This window comes from Protomyctophum parallelum (assembly GCF_964188405.1).
Source record: "Protomyctophum parallelum genome assembly, chromosome: 4".
Lineage (NCBI taxonomy): Eukaryota > Metazoa > Chordata > Actinopteri > Myctophiformes > Myctophidae > Protomyctophum > Protomyctophum parallelum.
This window is the reverse complement of record NC_139700.1, coordinates 8,235,926-8,258,179: the sequence shown is the minus strand read 5'-3', so window position 1 is coordinate 8,258,179 and position 22,254 is coordinate 8,235,926. Positions and strand designations below refer to the sequence as shown.

Below are 22,254 nucleotides of genomic sequence, written 5' to 3'. Positions count from 1 at the left end.
GCTGCTGTTCTCACTATGAATTATAGAAATGAACAGAGATGAAGTTATTTTCCTGCTCCACTGTCTTGTGTACTGCTGAAAATATGTATAATTTATCCAGCATACAGGCCTTTTAAGGCTCTAATTTGCAATGGAGAATCATTTCCCAATGGCAAGGGCACTGAAAACAATACGATGGACAATGTCATTTTGTCAATGGTTCTGTCACTGCTCTGTCTGACACACCATTGTGACAGACGGGGCCATTCTTTGTTTTGATTGATTGGCCATCATTAACGCAAGCATTTATTATGCCATTAAGTCACCTCAGCGACAGCATAGCTGTAATCAGGGAAAGTGCTTTGACACAGTGGGATGTCTGCTCTTTTGCTATTATGCATCAGAATAGACGTGTTAATTTGCATCATTTATGAATCCTGCTGGACGTGAAATGGAATCAAACAGAATAGACTCATCCGTAAAGCTCACCTTTTACGGATGAGTGAAATTTGGCCAATTGCCATTATTAGAGTAGTTTTTTTTTCACAATTTTGTAACCCATTTTTCACCCCTGTGTAATCAATTATCTAATGTGCCGTATATTAATATATACTCTAAGATCAGGCGCCCCGGTTGGCCAGTGGGAGGCAGTTTAGAGACCAGGATTACTGCATGTTTTTTGTGAGGGTACCTACTACTAGTAAGAGAAATCTATGAAAATCTGGGAACTAAATCGTTACCAAGAAATTTCTTCACCAATGTGTTTCTAAAGGTGTCTAATAACATGTACTAAAAGTTTGAAATTCAACTCCTGTGGGAAATTGAGTTATTAGCATATGTGACCATACCATTAACATCCTATATAAGGCCAAAAAGTCCAAATTTCATCATTCTTTCAGTAGCATGTGACATATGAAACTAGGGGTTTTTCAGGATTCTGAATCCATTCCAAGCATTAGTTTTGCACAAAAAACACTCCTTGGGCTAAATTAGGCCATATCCACTGCTGACCTCATCACGTTTGTGATGACGGCTATGGCCGTTTTCCTCCCAAGGAGTGTTTTTTGTGCAAAACTAATGCTTGGAATGGATTCAGAATCATGAAAACCCCCTAGTTTCATATGTCACATGCTACTGAAAGAATGATGAAATTTGGACTTTTTTTCTTTATATAGGATGTTATGGGTATGGTCACATATTATGCTAATAACTCAATTTCCCCCGGGAGTTGAATTTCAAACTTTTAGTACATGTTATTGGACTCCTTTAGAAACACATTGGTAACGATTTAGTTCCCAGATTGGTCAAATACCTGATAAAATGCCCTTACTATACCTATAGTAGTCTATGGGGGCACGGGGAGAACATGCAAACTCCACACTTCTTTTCTTTTCTTTTCTTTTCTTGTCTTGTCTTGTCTTGTCTTGTCTTGTCTTTTCTTTCAACAGCCGCCAACAATCCTGCGTGAAGTGAATTCAGTCTGAAAGTTTGACTCACCAAAGTTTCCTCTCATTAGAGTAGCGGTACAGAATACAGATCACGCCGAGGTGCCAGGTGTCAGAGCTGGTATGCAGGGGAGGAAGAAGTACTCGGATCTTTGACTTAACCCATTTTGACCTGAGATCAGATTCTAAAAATGTCTTCTACTTCCTGACAATTTTCTGAAAAAGCTGTCTTTCTATGTCAGTCGTTCTTCGATTTAAAGAAAATAGCAGACATACAAGCTCGTAGCGCGCGACTCGGTGGCACGCTATGAGCTTGTATACTAAAATTACTTTAATATGTATGGCATCTTTTAAAGGTAGAGCTCATTTTAATGTTGGTACATACTTCTACTGGGTCATTTACAATGATGCAGAGATTACACATACAGTAATATAAGAACGACAAAGAAAGAGAATACTGTAGTGTATGTTGATAACAATCAGTTAAGTAAATCCTTCTAGCTTCTAACCTAATGGCAAGGGGGTGCAAATTAAGCAATATGCCCGTTTATCCGTCCGGCGTCCGCCTTCTCCTACCAAACCACTCCGTTAGCACACATCTCTCCATGCACAAAAACATCCTGCATGCCACCTGGATCCATATGCACTACATTGCTTCCACACAACTGTCATATTTACTGTACAAATATAACTCTTGTCTGATACACTGTTATTGCGCAACATTTCGCTGTGATGCAAATTACATCACAAATTCCCCATTCACCGACCCCTTTGAGTTCTAGCTCCTAAAATGCCCAATCGGTAATACGGTGCCAAAGGTTCTGAGCTTTCCAGGACAGATCTGGCATCCAGCAACCTGAAGGACTAGCAGCCATTCAATAAAGTGAGTTAAACAATGATTATGGTTCTAATAAGACCTTATCATGCAAGTGAAGGCCTTGAATTTATTGAGATTTTTTGTTTGTTTCTGTCACATGCCTCCATGGTAAATGAACAATCCCAAAATGAGGAAAATATTAGCAATTGCAAAATGATATAAATTCACACAACTCTCACAATGTCCTGCATACTGTCGTATGTTCAGTATTTCCCAAACACTGCACGTTTGCTCAAACTTTAATATTTAAAACACTTCCCAGTGTAAACGGTCTCATGCTTGAAGGAGCAGGCCTGGGCAATGGCGCCTGCGTTTCAACACGAGCCGAGTTGACATAAAAACATATTATTCATTAAATATTCACTACAATAGAAATACTGAATAATCGAGGTTAAAGTTATGAATACGTAAAAAGGGTTTGTAGAACACATATATGTTCTGTATTGTTGTTGTATTAATTTCTGTCCTTTCGCCTCTGACGTCCCCTCTCTCTTTCTGTCTCCCCAGCTCTCATTTATGTGTTTATTTATCTTTGACCTTGTGAGGGAGATGGGACACATTACAGACAATACACCTGCTCTGAAGGTAATAGGGCCGCACATGACATATGCATGCAGAGACGGCCACAGAAAACAAATACAACTGCTGACAATGAGGATTTTCAGACTGATTCTGAAACAAATTCACCTCAGTTATTATTTGTTTACATATTTCTCCTGTTTTCTCGCCCTCTCTCATTCCCGCTACGGCGTTTTTTCATAATAAACAATATTTACATGTACTGTATATTTATTTGTACATTAAAACACAGAACACTACACCCCCTCCCCTCCCCTCCCCTCCCCTGAAATAATAACAACAAATGGAATTAACACAATCTAAAGCTTTCATCATGATGAAACAAGGCTAATAATAGACAATTAGTACAATACAGCCTAAACCAGATTTACTAAAAAGGGTGGGGTGGGGGGGACGTGGGTGGGGAAAAAAAAAAAAAAGCAAAGCAAAGTTCTTTGTTTACCCAGGGAAGTGGACTAAGCTCGAGATGCTTGTTTACAGCCACACCCTGCTCATAGAACATTTCATGGTAGGGGTTCAATGCCTTGCTCAAGGTCACTTGACAAGGGCGCCAGGCCCAAGTCTAGTCCCATTTAAAATGACCTTATACATGAGTCTGAATAATAATGATATGACCTCCATTGCAGCTAGACAGGGGGGTGGAGGTCAGGAGACTTTCCATTCCAAAATAATACATTCACAGCCGTATATAAAGGTTACAGCTTACGATAAGAGTATGAAAATGAAAAAGTACTGTTGTGTACAGCAAAAACAAGGAAAAATAAAACTCAATAAGAAGAAGCATCAATAATACAGAGCAAATGTAAACAATGAAAAATAGAGGATATGCCCTAGCTCAGTGTTTCCCAACCTTTTTTCTGCCAGGGCACACTTTTCATAGCCAAAAAATCCCAGGGCACACCTAGATATACGGGGGGTGGGGGGGGGTTGTGTATATGTATGTATATATATATATATATATATATATATATATATATACATACACACACACACACACACACACACACACACACACACACACACACACGTTTTCCACACACACACACACACACACACCACCACACAGCTGCTACAATGTATTTGAAACCAGAACAACATAATTGTTCTCATATACACAAGATGGCAAGTTTTATATATATATTTAACAAAAATAATGTGTTCATTTGACCCCATTTAAACAAACAAGGAGGTTGGAGCGCACACCAGTAGTAAAGAGGTGCTGACCGCGGGAGATAAAATTGACTGGAAAGAGGAGAGGTCGCACAGCTCGTAGTCACGATGCAAGTTTTTATTTCCATTCCCTGAAGAAGGCAACTCTGTTTGCCGAAACGTTGGAAATAAAAACTTGCATCGTGACTACGAGCTGTGCGACCTCTCCTCTTTCCAGTCAATTTGACCCCATTTAACATGAGTAATGATGTCCAGTATTAAAGTCCTATTGATCTTGAGTTTAATGAGCCTGGTTTTGAGTTCCTTGGGACATCTTTTGGATGTGTCGAAGACCCCAAAGTGTTTCCAAAAGTTAGGTGGGTCGTGGATAATGGATATTAGAACCTTACATCATGTACTGCGGTCATAGAGCTCCTCATGCACCATGACACCCCTACCGAGTACCGACCCATGGTCTCCAGATGTTCATATGCAATGTTTAGGAGTTAACCCATTCTGACCTGAGATCAGATTCATACGAGGTTTCCGCCGGACACACGCCGGTCTGACGAACCCATTCTGACCTGAGATCAGATTCTAAAAATGTCAGTCGTTCTTCGATTTTTTTCAAAAATAGCAGACCTACAAGCTCGTATCGCGCCACTCGGTGGCGCGATACGAGCTTGTAGATCTGCTATTTTTCAATAGCTAAAGCATAACATGATGCCGACACCAAAATGGGTGCCCGGTCAGAATGGGTTAAAGGGATATTTCACGTTAAAAATAAACAACTTTTGGTCATTTCATCGTCTACTCAGGCTTATGTGAACACTCCAGACAGTTTTTAAGTTGCTCGATTCAATATTCAGATATTTGATATTCTTTTGGAGCAACAACAACATAATTCCACTCTCTTCCATGCCCACTGCATGTGTAAGAGAAAGGGATTAATCATGTGTGCATTTGCTGGGAGTTTAGTGGAAAATAAGGCAATGCGGAGCACGCTACGCAGTGAGCTCTTGAGTTAAATTTTGGTGTGGCTCATTTTGTATTCATTTGAAAAGTTGTGAAATTGGACTTTCTGTATAATGAGTACTTTCTCCTTTTGGTACATTTTGATGCCAATACCTTTGTACATTTTTGAATTCCGGGCTTTTACTTGTAACAGTCTTCTACATTGCAGTATTGATACTTAACCCATTCAGGACGGGGACCCCTTTTGGCCGTTTTAAGCATTACTTATGTTATACTTTAGCTATTTGTAGATTTGCTATTTTTTTTAATCGTGACAATGTGGCACAAATCTTTGAATATATATATATATTCTTTCAGAGAGAACGTTTGTAACTCAAATCTTTGCTTCTGGGGGGGTCCCTGGAACAACATACTTTCAGATGGGGGTCCGCAGCCAAATACAGATAATTCTGGGGGTCCTTGACATAATAAAGGTTGAGCACCACTGGCACTGACATAGAAACATAGATTTTTCAGAAAACTGTTAGGACTGAGGCCGATTCTAAAACAAATTCTTCTTAATCCTAAGTACAAAATGCGGGTACTTTTTCTTCCACTGCTCTCAGCATCATAACGTCAATAACTCAATGCATATATAGTGGTATGGCAGCGCGTTCGGAACGCCCAGCTCAACTTGATCTACTGGCCTTTTGCAGCATTTACTCTGTTCAGCCTGAGGCGTTTGTTTGTTTATCATTGCAAATAAATTACTCCATCTGATCTAACTGCCTAAAACTTTTACCGCAAGTGGAATTATGATTAGGAGTGCTTGCACATGAAGGGTCAAATCCTTGGTGTCCATTTATCCATTTGTAACTCGGGAGAGTTGCGGATCCATTTGCTTCCATTTGCTCACAGAGTTTTCAGTAACACTGAAGATTCTTCTGCGTACTGTAGGGAGACGAGTTACTCGTCCTCTTTTTTTTGCTTTTTTATCTCTCCATCTGCACGCACGCTCCATCTGTGCCAGACAGTTGGCCGAGCGAGCAGGGACCTCCTCCGAGCTCCTGTGCTCGGTCTGTAGCTCTTTGTGCTAGTGGAACATCCACTGCCAAATGAGTCCTGATGCACTGCACTGCAACGGTCCAGTCCCATTCCAGTCAGTCTTGTTCGATAGCCCCTGCCTGCCAACTGTGCGTGCGTGCGACCGTGCGTGTGTGTGTCTATCTGACGGCGTGCGTGTGTGTCTACTCTGTCCCTATCTGACGGCATGCCAAAGCTGTTCCTCTGTTTCTGATCCTGCTCTTTTCCATCCTCTTTTCCTGCCCTCTTCCCTTCTCTCCTTTCCTACCTTCCTTCCTTCCCGTTCTCTCCTCCTTCCGCTGCCCCTGTGCTGTGATGTACTAGTAATGTTGACACTAAGGAGCTCTGCGGTAAGTGAAGTGCAAGTGCACATGCATGCATACAATGCAATACGCACGCGTGCAGTGTGTGCACACACACACACTCACACTCACACTCACACTCACACTCACACTCACACTCTCACTCTCACTCACACTCTCTCACACACACACACACACACACACACACACACACACACACACACACACACACACACACACACACACACACACACACACACACACTCCTCTTCCACCCACCTCACCAACCACCACAGTCATCAGCTGTTACACAATGGAGAAAGAAGGGCACAGTGCAAATACTTCATTGTCATTACTGGTACGTGACAGATTAGGAAGCATAGACAAGTTGAGCCTAGATATGAATATAAGGACGTCCTGAAGCTACTGATTGATCATGAGATGGGATCTAAGAAATCGATCCATCTCATCAATCTGAGTCAAATGGGGCTTAGTTTGTAGCAGAAAGACCTCCGTCCAACCACATTGGAGATTTGGGGGATTTTAAAGATGGAGTGCCGTGATTTTTTGTAAATTATTCTAATAAACACCCAGGTGTGGTTATAATATTCAAATGTGTCTTCCCTGTGTATTTTTGGTTTCTTCCTGAAAGCTGAAAGCCTTTGAGTCAAAAGGCCCAATCAAAATAACACCATTTTTCATAACCCTAACCCCACATTATCATACAACAACAGCTGGTGAGAGGTGAGGTGAAAACCAGGCATACTTAATGAACGGGTGGGTGTGGCCACATAAAAACATAGTTTTAACACTTTCTGTACACTTTATTGAAAGAAATCTTCCTCCTAGTATCATAGTGCAAGCCTATGCAAGCCATTTATTTTTTAGAAGGGTAGGCACTATAAGCTTAGGCTTCAGCCTACACCTTTTTGGTCTGTTTCTTTTGCAAAAAAAAAAAAAGCAGGCACTGTATTGATTTGTTATAATGACCAAAATAAATAAACTCTAAACTCTAGTACCTGAGGATCATGTTTTAGTTGAAAAAAAACGGCACTCCATCTTTAAAGTAGGGGTATTGTAGATGTCTTAGTGCAGGGTTCCCCAATTAATTTTCCTCAAGGGCCATATTTTGACTAGCGTACCAGGCTGGGGGCCTTCATTTATAAATGAATAGAAACCAATCCAATTGCCGTCTTGATTTAGGCTGCATATCATCTGGACATCTCAATACAAACCTGCACAGGGAGTTACAGTATATAAGACATTAATGAGAGTCTGTGAGGTCAGATCAACATATGGAATGTCAGAACAGGTCAGCCCCATATATATGGAGATCTAAGGGTGGTAGCGGGGACATTCTCTTGAGTGTGTGTGTACACTCAAGAGTTTGAGGGGCAGGTCTAGAGTTTGAATGGACAGGTATCAGTCAAAAGAGAGACATCGAAAAAGAAGGATGGATGGATGGATGGATCAACATGGAATGTCAGAACCTGTTCTGACATTCCATATGGGCTTAATTGCGACAGCAGATCGCATTTACTATGACATCAGATGTCATAGTGATGTCACGAGACCTGGGCACCATATGGGGGCTTTCCCATGTATGGCGAGTTTGAGTGACACACTGACTGACTGACTGGGAATTTGCACGTTTTCATAGTAAATGCAACCTATGGTCGCAAAAATATGGATAACTCTAACCCCGACTCTTACTTAAACCTAACGAATAAATGCTTAATCCTATCCCTAAATCCAACCTGAATGTTCTGTAGACCTAACTCTAAAAATCTCTTTTAACCATGAAACCAAATATTTTCTTATGAGGACCAGGAAAATGCTAATGTCTGTTTCTCAAATTGTACTATCGTTAAGTCCTCAAAAGTATAGTCACACTGTCACACACACACACACACACACACACACATGCACACACACTCGTCGTCCGAGTACCGCTTCATTACAGATTAAATCAATAACATAAAACATGAAAGATCAAACATAGATTGTACTCTGTTTCAATCAGACTCAGCTGCTCACTTAAGCACTAATATATCGGCTCATATCCTGTTCCCGTCTGTCTTTGTAATGTGTGTGCGTGCATGCGTGTGTGTGTGTGTGCGTGTGTGCGTGCGTGCGTGTTTTAAGATTACTTTGCCAAGCACATGGGAGACTATGAGGGAGTGCTGGCGTCTCTGGAGACTCTCAACCTGTCCATCCTCAAAGCCATGGACTTCACTAAGAAGGTCAGTGTACTGTACTGCATGTACTGTATGTCGACGCACTCACTGCCAGGTATTAACTCATCAATTCTTGCTTAACCGTCAGCAACTGAAACCCTTATTTTGACGGTTGCGTCGGAATCCGAAACGTGAACGTGAATGTATAGCTCGCCTTTTCTTTCACCCAGAAAATACATTTTGTGGCCGTGATCGTCGGTTCTTTGCTTATGGGCCGTTGAATAAAGCTTGTTTTGACCAGGGACGCAGTCTGGGAAAGGAATCTGAGATATATATATTTTTTGTTTTCTGTATCTGATAACGTAGAAGCAAGCGAAATCTTCACTTCCGGTTAATTTCCTGTTGTATCTGTTGCTTAGCTTCTCCTTGGAGCCATGTAGACGTTGGCGAAGAGCGCAATTTTTCATAAACCACTATAAAGGCAACTTGACATAAACCTATGTCAACAGTGTTGAATGTGTTTAACACTAGTATTGATTAAACTCTGTCTCTAGCATATCTTCTCCCTTTACACTCGCATGACTGTAGTTTTTGATTGATTGATTGATTCTTTATTTAAGTGTCATGCTTCTGAAGAAGCCCAGCCCATTATGGACTTACAGGACACTTTTTACAGTTTACATAAACAATGACAATAAACCGACATGACGGTTTGCAAACAGTGATCAAATGAATACCAAACTGACTAATACACTCCAGATCCTTACATGGCAGATTACATAATATGCAACATAAAATAAAATACCATAAAATAAAATACACCATTAGGCCTGTGACAGGAGACACATGTACCTACTTGAAGAGCTGTGATTGTCTTCTACTCCAGGCTCTAGAAACAAACTGCCAGGTACCACACAAGCTGACTTCGGGTCAAAATGACCTTTTTCTTCCTGTGATGTTATTAGCTACTGTCTCCCCTTGGAGACGCCTTGACACATTCTCCCCCCAGCGGGATAGAGCCATTGTCTTTTAACCCATTCTGTCCGGGCCCCCATTTTGGTGTCAGCATCATGTTATGCTTTAGCTATTGAAAAATATCAGATCTACAAGCTCATATCGCGCCACCGAGTGGCGCGATACGAGCTTGTAGGTCTGCTATTTTTTTTAAATCGAAGAGCGACTGACATTTCTAGAATCTGATCTCAGGTCAGAATGGGTTAATCAGACCAGTGTGTGTCCAGTGGAAAACTCGTATGAATCTGATCTCAGGTCAGAATGGGTTAAATATCGACTGCTTGAACAATGGGCTGTCTGGAGGTGTGAAGCTCATTGCCGTGGGAGAGAAAGGGTGACAGGGGTTTGATTGATTGATTGAAATATTTATTAACAGTTTGCAGAATTACAGTACATTTCAAGCACAAACTCAATACAAAGACTGTTAACTGTGAGTGGACGACCCAATTAAGCATCCGAGGGTCCACCTTGTTCAATTAATCGAAACATTTAGAGACGTACAAATAGACACTTATATATAGTCAAAGAACGGAACAGGAATTCATCATAAAGGAGGTAAAAAAGGGAAAATAAACTTTTTCTAAAAAAAAATCTAATTGCAGCCCTTTGAGAGCGGTTTTGAAGGAGTCAAGGGATTTGCATGTCTTAATGACTTTTGGTAGGGCGTTCCACATTTTGGTGGCATAGGAGCGGATCGTGAGCAAAAAAACATGATTGGGACATCCCTAGAGTATACACAACCCAAACTTAAAAAAAAGTGGTCTTGCCCTTTACCGTGCAGTAGTCGGCAGGAGCTGTGTTTTTATAAATGCTCTCAACGTGCAGCAGGGGGGCGGGGGCTGTGTTTTTATAAATGCTCTCAGCCTGGAGCAGGGGGCGGGGGCTGTGTTTTTATAAATGCTCTCAACGTGCAGCAGGGGGCTGTGTTTTCTTGCGACCCCGTGATTTCCTGGTTTCAATGAGATTCAAACGGTGAATCATAGGTTGGCGAAGGGCGCCATCTCGTGTAAAGCCACTGCAAACACATCATGATGACGAGAATCTCGTCATTGGCAATGTGAGCCTTGGAAGAATATGACGAGAAATCTCGTCATTGGGCAGGCAATGAGCTGGGTACGTCATGGATGGACTTAACTCAGAGGACGGCCACGTGAAGTCTCGGATCCACACTGAAGCCTGTGTGGATCCCTGGCGCCGGGAATCCACAGGGGCTTCAGTGTGGATGTGGGTGTGGGTGTGTGCGCATTTGCGCACTCGCAACATGGCACTATGTTACCCTTCCGTTTCTCGCTACAGCGTCTCCATGTTCCAGATCTCATTTTCAGCTGCAGGGCATTTAGAGTGTGGTGCACACATTTGTGTGCGTACACAAATGCGCACGGACGCAGGCGCACGGACGCAGGCGCACACACACACACACACACACACACACACACACACACAGTATCTGAGTTACACACACAGCCCTTGGCTAGCTAATTTCCAATGAGCAGCCATTGTTTAATCAATTTAGCCCACACTTTCTCCATCACTACTCTGTCTCGGTATCTTAAACACACATGCACACAAGCGCGCGCACACACACACACACACACACGTGTGTGTATCATTATGCTGTCCAATGTGTGAGAGCTTTAACAGTAATGTGTTGAGACGGTGCACTGTGCACAGCCCCTATTGACTGCTAAAATATTGATGGTGTGTGTGTGTGTGTGTGTGTGTGTGTGTGTGTGTGTGTGTGTGTGTGTGTGTGTGTGTGTGTGTGTGTGTGTGTGTGTGTGTGTGTGTGTGTGTGTGTGTGTGTGTGTGTGTGTGTGTGTGTGTGTGTGTGTGTGTGTGTGTGTGTGTGTGTGTGTGTGTGTGTGTGTGTGTGTGTGTGTGTGTCGTTGTCATGTGTGAGCCAGAGAGGAAGAGAAAATAAGAGTTTTTGCAGCAGAATCCCGTGGCTGACAGTGAAAGGGGGAGGTTGTGGGAGCCTTTGATTCAGTACAGTAGAATGTCTGTAAATACTGTAGGAGTGCCCTGCTATAGCTGAATGATTTAGCAACTTCTATTTATATACCGTATTCTTCTGTTATTCTCCCTTGCTGGCGCGCACACTCTCTGCCACTCCTTGTTCTGCCCTTTCTCTCTATCCCTCTCTCTTTTCTCTCTGTCCCTCTGTCTCTCTGTCTCACTGGCACATCGGCCGGTTCTGCGCTTCCCTCCATAGCCCATGCAGCCCGCCCCACACCCAGCTCTTAACCCATTCTGAACGGGCACCCATTTTGGTGTTAGCATCATGTTATGCTTTAGCTATTGAAAAATAGCAGATCTACAAGCTCATAGCGCGCCACCGAGTGGCGCGCTACGAGCTTGTAGGTCTGCTATTTTTGAAAAATCAAAGAGCGACTGACATTTTTAGAATCTGATCTCAGGTCAGAATGGGTTAATCAGACCAGTGTGTGTCCAGTGGAAATTTCGTATGAATCTGATCTCAGGTCAGAATGGGTTAACAATGGGCGGCGGCTGTAGAGATGGAAGGATGGATGGAGTGTGAGGAAGGAATGAATGGGAAATGAATGTGGAAGCGCCGCTCTAGTACTACATGTGTTTCTCACGTTAGACCCCGTTGACCACTGGCGATGACTCTGTGGCTTCAGGTCCGTTCGTATGAATGAATGGACCATTGTAAGTGCTTGGAATAGGCACATAGTGCATAGAAAAGTGCTCTAAAAATGCAATTAATTAATTAAGATATCCAGTGTGGTCAAGAGATGGAACACTACGCTCAGGTGTAGCGTGTAGCCCTTTCTTGATCACTTGATCACTGTGTGTGTGTGTGTGTGTGTGTGTGTGTGTGTGTGTCACTGCATGGTGAACCAGATGTAAAGAGACAGACTGGGGGATGTTTGCAGAGTAATGTTAGCCTCAGTCCTCTGCAGCCCCTTCTAGCGGGAGCACTTAGCGTTTACTATCCAGCGAGGATTGATCAGCTGTGTCTGTTCTCCAATGAACACTGGCATGGATGAGAATGGATGAATAGGGGCTAGAATACTGTCTCTGTTCTCTGGACATTAACCCATTCTGACTGGGCACCCATTTTGGTGTTGGCATCATGTCGTGCTTTAGCTATTTAAAAATAGCAGATCTACAAGCTCATATCGCGCCACCGAGTGGCGCGATACGAGCTTGTAGGTCTGCTATTTTTGAAAAAAATCGAAGAACGACTGACATTTTTTAGAATCTGATCTCAGGTCAGAATGGGTTCATCAGACCAGTGTGTGTCCGGCGGAAACCTTGTATGAATCTGATCTCGGGTCAGAATGGGTTAACTGCTGCGGGAATAATGACACTAAAGCACTTTGTTGAAAACCAAGTCTAGGTCAGAGGAAGATAAATGCCTGTTCATTCCAAGTCCCTTGCAACGTAAAATGGACTGAACAAAAGACTATAGGATGGGGTTGGATGGGGCGTGACTAAAATCGGGGGCTCATTTTGTGTCAAAAAGTAAATGGTAGACGTTTATTAATCCCACGGGGGAAATTTATTTTCAGCGCCACGAGCTTATGGCTGCTCAGACGGCCATGAAGAGCTGTTCTGGGATAAGTGTCTTGCTCAGGGACACTTCACTGTAGTATATATATATATTATAACGGGCCTCTCTTAGCTACGGCCTCCCCTGACAACAATAACTTTAATAGGTTTCAGAAATATCTTTTGGAAATCACGAATCATTTGAGAAATGGTTTATAAAATACAGAGCTGCCAGCTAGATTGGCAGCAGAGTACAGATCTGGTGGCTTAATCAAATCCTACTATAAATGTGCCACTTCTTTGTGTGCGTGCATGCGTGTGTGTGTGTGTGTGTGTGTGTGTGTGTGTGTATGTGTGTACGGTTGTAATGCACGTAACTGCAGAACCGTTTGCCCCACCGACAAATCAAATTCGACACACGTTCCACACCCCCGCAGGGAGTGCAGTCCCCGGTATCGAGTCGGTCGGACCCACGATTCTCCAGAACCACCACAAAAGGCTCTGCTCAGGCTCTGCCAGTGGGCCTAATCAGCCTAAATCCCCTCACCTGTGCAATTTCCAGCCGCTGCCAATTGATTTCCATGGCAACCCCACACCTGCCAATTGATTACTTAATCTCTCCACTTTTCACAGTCAATTTGCACTCTTCACACACAGGCAGACAGACAGATACAGAGATCCCCATGTGGGACACAGACAGTTAAAATGGGTGCTGCTATGACGACAGGTATTGCATACTACAGATATCTCCATATACAGTATGGGCACAAAAGGGACACCGACAGATAGTTAAAACGGGTGCTATGACAAGTTGACAACGGTTATTATTAGGTTCCCATAAGTTGCATCGTTCCCAAGTAGGCCGGTTGCCGACGGGCACGTACAAGTCTAGTTGAATGAATGCAGAACGGTGTCATCGACATGCATCTGAATGTTGATCCAGAATGCTCTGTCTTCAACCATCCAAAATTCTCACATGTCTCCCCCCTTATCCACTCCCAGTTGCTGCCTGCACAGAGCCCAGAAGTCTGATTCTGGCCTTTGAAGGCCAGCATCAAACCAAAGATATGTCAAACCAAAGATACGGCAACCCCATATCTTCAAAGTCTGATCGGACCCTACAACCCGCCCTGCATGCTCAGATCGGCCAACACAGGGAGGCTGGCAGAACATTCATTAAAACAGCCGGGACAACGCTCCACACATACCAGACTCTACTCCCTTCTGGCTCCAAAACTATGGAATGCACTTCCCATTGCAGTCACAACTGCAGACTCACTCTCAATATTCTGCCGTCGTCTGAAAACCCACCTCTTCAGACTCCATCTTAACCCGTAGCACTTGCCCTATAGCCGGCTAAAGTTATGTCATTTAGATATAATTGTATGTAGACATAGCACTCTATAGTGTATACTCATAGCTTTACTGTACAGATTTTCTACTGGTAGATGCTAGGTTCTTAGCTTCCTTATGATTCTTGATAACTATTTTATTTATTTTGTAATGTATTTCATATATTACCATGTGTTGTTCTTGCTTACTTTAAATCTCTCTGCTTTAGCTTTGGCTATAGCCATGCACATTTATAGCTTCAAACTCAATGAGATGTTCTGTGTCGTATAGAACATAGTTATATGTAACATAACGAAGGTGGATTCGTGTGCACAAAGAATTTGCGATCAGAAATGCATTCGAGGAGAATCCGAAGAGAAGCGTTGAATGGTTCATGGCAGAAAGACCTTAGACCTTAGATGCCATCAGGGAGAAGTTTCGGTTCTTATAGAGCGTCGCAGTCCCGCCCCCTTTCATGACGACGCCAGGCCCAGGAAATTAATCTCAATGCATTTTTCCCATAGACATTTCAAAACTTATTTATTTAAAGACCTTTAAGCGTCGTACGAAGCCAACTCTTGTCGTGACAAATCATGACAACACACACAATATTTTAGACCAAACAAATAATTACAAAGAAGAAAAAAAACAAAAAAAATGTTAAAACCTTCCGTCTTTGTTTGGCCCGAAAAGTTGTGTTTGTTGTCATGATTTGTCACGACAAGAGTTGGCTTTTCCGCTGCGTAAACGTCTTTAAATAAATACTTTCTGAAAAGTCTATGAGGAAAATGAACGGGGATTTCTTTTCCGGGTCTCTCGAGGGGGCGGGACTGCGACGCTCTATTCGGTCTGGTTTCTGAAAGAAGAATGGGGAGTGGAGTGTGTTCAAAACATCACATCCCTGTCCTACCCTACCCATCTGTCCCTTTGCACACAGATGTTGATTGGTCTCCGTGAGTATGGAAGAACTGTGCTCCCTCCCTTCCATGTCCGTACCTCTTGTACGGAACAGTGAGGCGGAATGATGTCGCAGTATTCCGTATTAACTTGAACAGGCTGCGTAAAAAGGAGTTTTCTGAGTAATGTTAACATTACTCAGCATCTCCTTCCCCGTGTTACCCAAGGGATGATGAACAACACACTAATAATTCATGGAAATGTGGCATTTCCATTCACTTCCTGCAGTATTCATGGTTTTGTCAGCCAAAGTATCATTTAGGGGGAAAAGCGATCATTGTCGCCACTCGCCACCTGTCTTAAGACAGCAAATTAAATTATGCAAATGATCATACAGATCATACAGAAAGCAATTATAGTGGTGATTAAATAAATGGATGCCATTTGGCCTCAGCAGCTTAGTCCAAGCTTGATTGTTATTGTTGTAATATTGTATTGTAATATTGTTAATATGTACTGTATGAGGGGATCAGCAGATTATGCGCGTGCACACACACACACACACACACACACACACACACAAAGGCTAGGGAGGAGGGCTTGTACAGTACGCGTGTAGTACACACATACACACACAGCACCACTTCAGACGAGTCAGAGTTTTGACAAATTAGTCAAACTGTAACTACTGTATGTCTTTGAAACACCAACATTAATTTCACCAAAGGTTGTTCGGTTTCCCATCTCTCCCCATTTCCTGTCCAATTACTGAAATATCAATAAAGGGATAAAAAGGCCAAAAATAGAGATCAAGGCAAGAAAGAAAAATTTGACCCAAACCCTAATGGACCCATGAAATTGGTTCTGAGATCAGTGGAGCCTACATAAAGAGACAAGAAAGACGCACCTGCCGCACCCATTATTTAATAGAATGACATTAAATTGCATGTTTTCACCTCAATGAATAAGTAAAGTAATAATCACTCACACCATTGAGTCCATGGAGGTTTTATGTGCTTTGCGTGCGTGCTCTCTCGGCTTTCACTTTAACTGATGGGGACGGTCCGCTGCAATAGCCTAATCTGACCCCTGATCAGCCAGTCACAGCGGCTCTTGATAGTTTCTAGCAGGCGGTCCGAGCCCAGTACCGTTTCTTAACCCATTTTGGGCGGGCACCCGTTTTGGTGTCTGCATCATGTTATGCTTTATCTATTGAAAAATAGCAGATCTACAAGCTCATATCGCGCCACCGAGCGCAATTATGTGCTATAGTAGGTTCCCCGTTTCCAGTGGTGGAAAGTAACTAAGTAGATTTACTTATGTTCTGCTCTGGCATCCAGAGAGTGAGCGAGAGTGCGTGCACGCGTGCGTGCGCGCCACGAGATTAGCTGTCCACAAATGGACGGACACACAGAGAGACGGACTTTTCTTTATTTTTATTTAACCTTTATTTAACCAGTAAAAACCACATTGAGACAGAAGTGTCTTTTACAAGTGTAAACTGGCCAAGACAAGAGGTAAAATAAGTGACACAGCTCTGCCAGTAACAAAAACATACACAACAAAAAAACAGGACAGACATACAATGCTCATAAATACAGTACCCACTACCGAATAAGCTCAAAGGGAGAACGTTTAATAACGCGACCAATAAGGACTGCCTTCGGCCTGTTGGAGACAATGAAGGAACGATTTTATAATTCCTTTTGATTGAGGATGTCTGATAGCATTACAGATAGACGCTGCTTTAATATTACGAATTTCAGGGACCATACCAACGTGCTAAAATCAGAAATAAATTAACATTTCAAATGTATAAACAAGACGTGAAAAAAAGCCATCAACTTGCTTGCTTGTCAACAGCACTGTCAGTGAGACACATTTTAATAACACACCACATGACTCATTCAACTTAACACTAGCATGTCTAAGCAGTCAATCTGACCCATTTCTAGATTTTGAAGTGGATTTTATTTGCCCATGAAGTTCTGAGAAGGTCCCCCTTCCATGCCTTTTCCTAAATATTCGATTCAAATCATCTCTTTTTTTTTCATCTGAAACGTTTTCTAAATATGATTTTAGGCATAATTGTACTATATGTCTGCTAGTTTTTGCCCAAAAGGACCGTTCACAACTCCCGACAGCTGGAGACGGGCGTTGTTTAAACTAATGGGTCATTTGCATTTCAACTGCCAATGCCTGCAGCCCTGCATACCAACTAATTCCATAAGTGTAAATATGTAGGGCCTACTTAGTACATTACAATTGTACTCAACATTTAGACTAAATGTTGTTTTAGAGGTTATATTACTTATGGAGCAATAACAATATACGTGTCTGACGCACAGCTCTCTCCTTTTCTCTCTCCTTCCCTCTCTCGCGGAGGCACGTCTCATCCATGCAATGTTCATGGACAGTCGCACAGTGTAAATTACTACTCCAACCCTGACCCAGTGCCCACCTCTAAATGTTTCTGTTGTTGTTGTCAGTGAATCTCAGGAAAAAGACGCTCAACTTGAGAAATTATGTCAATTCCGTTTTTTTTAACAGTGGGAGTTATCCGAGTCAGTCCGACTCACTCACGCAGTGGATTTGATTGACACCCAAACAGTAACACGTTGACATGTCAATCTTTCCTTAATAAAACTGTTAACTGTAAACTGAAAAGAAAAAGAGTTGAAACAGTGCCCGCTGGTGCTGCCTTTAATTAGTTGGAATGTAACATTTAGAAGACAATAACAAGTCACCAACCCCCCCGCGGTGCATGGGAGAGGTCTGAAGATCATTAGAAGAGATGCAGGGAGAGAGCGGCCAATGGAATTGCACGAAAAACACGGTAATCTTGACCTTTCAGCCGTCAGAGTAGTAGGTGAGATGAGTTCAGTCATGCTGGTGTTAACAAACAAAACATTCTGCTACACAGACTAACTGTACAGTAAGGGCCGATTCATACTCCTATTTTACCGCTGTTTCGGCGCTGTAGTGCCGAAATGATTTCGGCTAGTCAGACATTTTCAGTAGCACCGAATAGCCGACTTTAGGACGGTACCCGCCCCCCCTCTGGACACACTCGCTTGAAATCGGGACAATCCCGGCCAAAGCGCACATCTGCAGCACCCCAGTTCATCCGCCACGATAACATCTATGCATTCACTCAGAATGATGAGGCGTCTTTGAAAACACGATCCAAGATATTGTGGTTCATAATTTGCCAGTAGTGTTTGAAAGCGAGACTGATGGTGAAGTAGTTTAGGTAAGGACATGTTTTGGATTAAACCCATGTCTGAAGAGCTCCATCTGCTCTTCTTGGCTACCAACCTTGCTAACATCCTGTTTCTCAATCCAGCAGATGACAGCGCTCAAAACCATTCAAATGGCAATGGAGAAACATACACTTTGGGGAAACAGAAACACACAGGGTTATTTTTCCGACTTTTCTTGCCTTTTAGCTAAAGCTTTCAGGCTTATTGCAGATACCGAGCAGTTTCACAAAACACATTTAATTGGCTATTATATTAACAGGTGGAGATGAAGAGTGGAATCTCCCGGGAGAGAGTGAAAGAGAGAGAGAGAGAGAAAGAGCATAAAAACAAAAAGTTGTGAAAAGTGTGAACTCGTTAAGCATCACCCCATGTCATGTCTGTCCTGCATACACACTGTCTTTAACGAGACCCACTCATTATCTCCTTATTTATTCAAGATTTCAATCACACACACACGCCCGTGCACTGTGTGGTACAATCTCACACTGCTTTTGAGTGATCCTTAGAACATTTCTGTTTAGTATTTTATTTGTTTGTCTCTTTCTTTCCTTGCGTAACATTTCCAGCAGCAACTTTAGGTTATTTTTAGAGTTGGAGCCACAGGTTACGAATCCAAGCTTACGCCTCTTGTCTCAAACTACTGGATGATGAAATGCTGGACACGTATCTGGCTCCTCATGGGAGGACACTGTACACACACAGATCAGCTCCTGGTCATAATCTACACTTTTATCTACACTCGGGGGAGGGGGGGGGGGTCTTGAATAATACATTTTAGTTACCAAAATCAACTGTATATTTTGTTGACTAACACTAAAACATTGCAGACGACTAATATGTGGCCAAAACAGGATTAGGTTATATTCAAAAGACTAAATCAAAATTTGCTTCAAATCGGCAAGGATGCTGATGAATAGGAAGCCGTGGGGAGGGAGCAGGGAGACGGCGATGGTACATTTCTGGTTCAGTGAACGAGGCGTGCGGACTGCAGGGAGACTGCAGTGATAGTAAATGTCTGGTTCAGTCAGTGGGATGTCACAGTGCAGTGCAGTAGTGTCCCCATCTTTTATTCAGCATCACTTAAGAGTTCACAGGGTTCAAGAAGGCCTGTCCAAAGCAAGGCCACTTAAATAGGTGTTGCACAGTAAGTGTGTGTGTGTGTGTGTGTGTGTGTGTGTGTGTGTGTGTGTGTGTGTGTGTGTGTGTGTGTGTGTGTGTGTGTGTGTGTGTGTGTGTGTGTGTGTGTGTGTGTGTGTGTGTGTGTGTGTGTGTGTGTGTGTGTGTGTGTGTGTGTGTGTGTGTGTGTGTGTGTGTGTGTGCGCGTGCGACCGTGCGTGCCAGTATGTGAGCATGGCTATGGGTCTGCCTGCCTATATATCTTCTTGTCTGGCTGTTTAAGGCCGGGGCTCTACTGAGTGATTTAAAATTAACCGTGGCGAACGGGTGACACACTGTCCAGACACGACCGTCGGCAGTGGAGCACGTACCGTTCATTGATTAAAAAGGGAACATTCTCTGCGTTTAAGTTACCGCGACTTTGACGGACGCCCGATGGCTGCAGCGGAGCTTTGACGTGAAGGCTTTCAGTGGGTCGAAACTCCAAACACATCTGTCGGTCACGGATAATGGCAGAGAATGAAAATCCCTTTATCTTTGTGTTCCCTAAACTTTGTATAATTAAAACATTTAGGATTTATTTTTATTTTAAGATATATTCTTTAATTTAATTTAATAAAACAAAAATGTCTAAGATGTTGTAAATAGCAGTAGTGACTTGTATATCTGCTATTTAGTTTGGGCTACGGGCTACTAACATCAGATTTTCTCTGAGAGTCGACTCTCCCAGCCGGGGCCCGGTTGGAGGGGACCATCCATGGTTCAATTAGTCTTTTGTTAGTCAATTAGTCCTATACGACTGATTTGCACGCCAGGACCGCTGCGGCCCTCCACCAGAGTTTCCTCTGGCTTCGCCCTGTTCACCATCTGTCTGCTGACATGCCAACACTGCTGGCATGTCCGCATCTGTTTCTCTGCATGTGCGCTGTAATGAGTTTGCGTGTAATTGCATGCACTGGATGTGTAGCATATGCTGCAGTGGCGCGCGCAGTTTGAAGTGTGTCTCCTCACTGAGGTGCGCCCCCAGTCAGGGACAAGTTGACTTGGATTATAGCTCTACAGCCTGTAAAGCTCAGAGAGATACTAAATATCTGAAACACATTTACTTGTACTTTTTTTTTACACTTTCGTCTTTACTGCCTTGATCCCCCCCACCCTTTTTCCTCTTATTCCCTTTCTTTGTTTTCTTGGAAAAACAACACTATGGGAACTGTGCACAAAAACACATTTCGCCCACTTCTTTTACTTAAAAAAAGTTTTTACGTAAAACTGACGTGACGATAAAGCTGATTCTGGTCTGTCGACACCGGCATGCTTCGGCTTCTGGAACCTTGCGGTCGGGTGTTACCGTTTCCCTGGTAACCTGAAGGCTGCCACAGGACCCCACGGCTGGAGAATAATGAGACGTGGAGGTGGAGAGGCTAGAAGGAGTGCTAGAGGTGAGGCAGCGTTTGGCACGCAGCGATAGATCTTTCATCCTAACTGCCGTCATTATCGGAGCGGATGGCAGCTGAAGAGCAGAGTTGACTGCAAGGAGTGGAATGCTCTCAGACTGCGAGCCTTCATCAGTCACCTCCGGTGATGTATTTCACTATATGGCGTGGCATTCTGCCTTGGACAAATGCTGCATAGCCCCCTGTGTTTGATGTTTTTGGCAGATTTAAGCCTGCATGGGGTTATGAACTGTCTATCACCAATACAGGTTTTCTGGTTTGTGTAGACATTTATGGCCATGATCTGACGTTTCATTAAAAGTCAACCGAGGTGTGTGTGTGTGTGTGTGTGTGTGTGTGTGTGTGTGTGTGTGTGTGTGTGTGTGTGTGTGTGTGTGTGTGTGTGTGTGTGTGTGTGTGTGTGTGTGTGTGTGTGTGTGTGTGTGTGTGTGTGTGTGTGTGTGCTCCCGATTTATAGCTGCGGTTAAAAAGGATCTGAAGAGATAAGCTTGTGTGTGCTGGTGGTGAACAACACCCATTTCCAGGGTGATCAGTTGCTGTTGCACGGTGACTGCTCGTGTAGTCAGGCTGCACTGGGCACTCCGGAAAGAAAATCTAAAAAGCGCCATACCAAAGTGATTTAAGAGGTTTTGCTAGTTGTCATAGCTGTTTATATTGTTCATAACATGTGAAGGCCAAGCCCAATCATAATCGGACTTTATTGTCACATTACATTACAAGTAAGGCAGGTGAAAAACATGCCCGTGTAAGACCATCTGTCACAGAACGACCAGCCACAGGCAGAGCAGTGAGAATCCAAAGAGTTTTTATTAACAAAGAACCCACACTGGGAAAGCCTTCAAAGCCACGAGGAACAAAATAACTCAAGGAGTAGAAATACTTGTAGAACATTAACTTAGGTAACACACAGGTGAACTGAAACACACAATCAACACTGGCATAGGCTAACGGGCAACAGAACACATGTGGCTAGGGTTACACTAATACAGGGAGGTGAGACAAGGCAGGGGACGGCAAACAAGGCAGACAGGAAATCACACAACACTACTACAAGTAAAAGTCCAAAAACACAGACAAAGTCCATGGGCAGAGGAGTGTACCGTGACACCATCATTGG

At 43.1% G+C, this 22,254-nt stretch overlaps 1 protein-coding gene across 1 annotated transcript in view; it reads left to right on the top strand.

Annotated features, from left to right (window-relative positions):
* The window catches only part of necab2 (N-terminal EF-hand calcium binding protein 2), a gene marked incomplete at its 5' end in the record, with an annotated part of 168,900 nt that overhangs the window by 57,050 nt on the left and 89,596 nt on the right, over positions 1 to 22,254 (top strand). The window contains 2 exons of the mRNA XM_083763985.1: positions 6,391 to 6,416; positions 8,514 to 8,611. Coding sequence (XP_083620111.1) covers positions 6,391 to 6,416; positions 8,514 to 8,611 — 124 coding nt within the window. The remainder of the gene's footprint in view (positions 1 to 6,390; positions 6,417 to 8,513; positions 8,612 to 22,254) is intronic.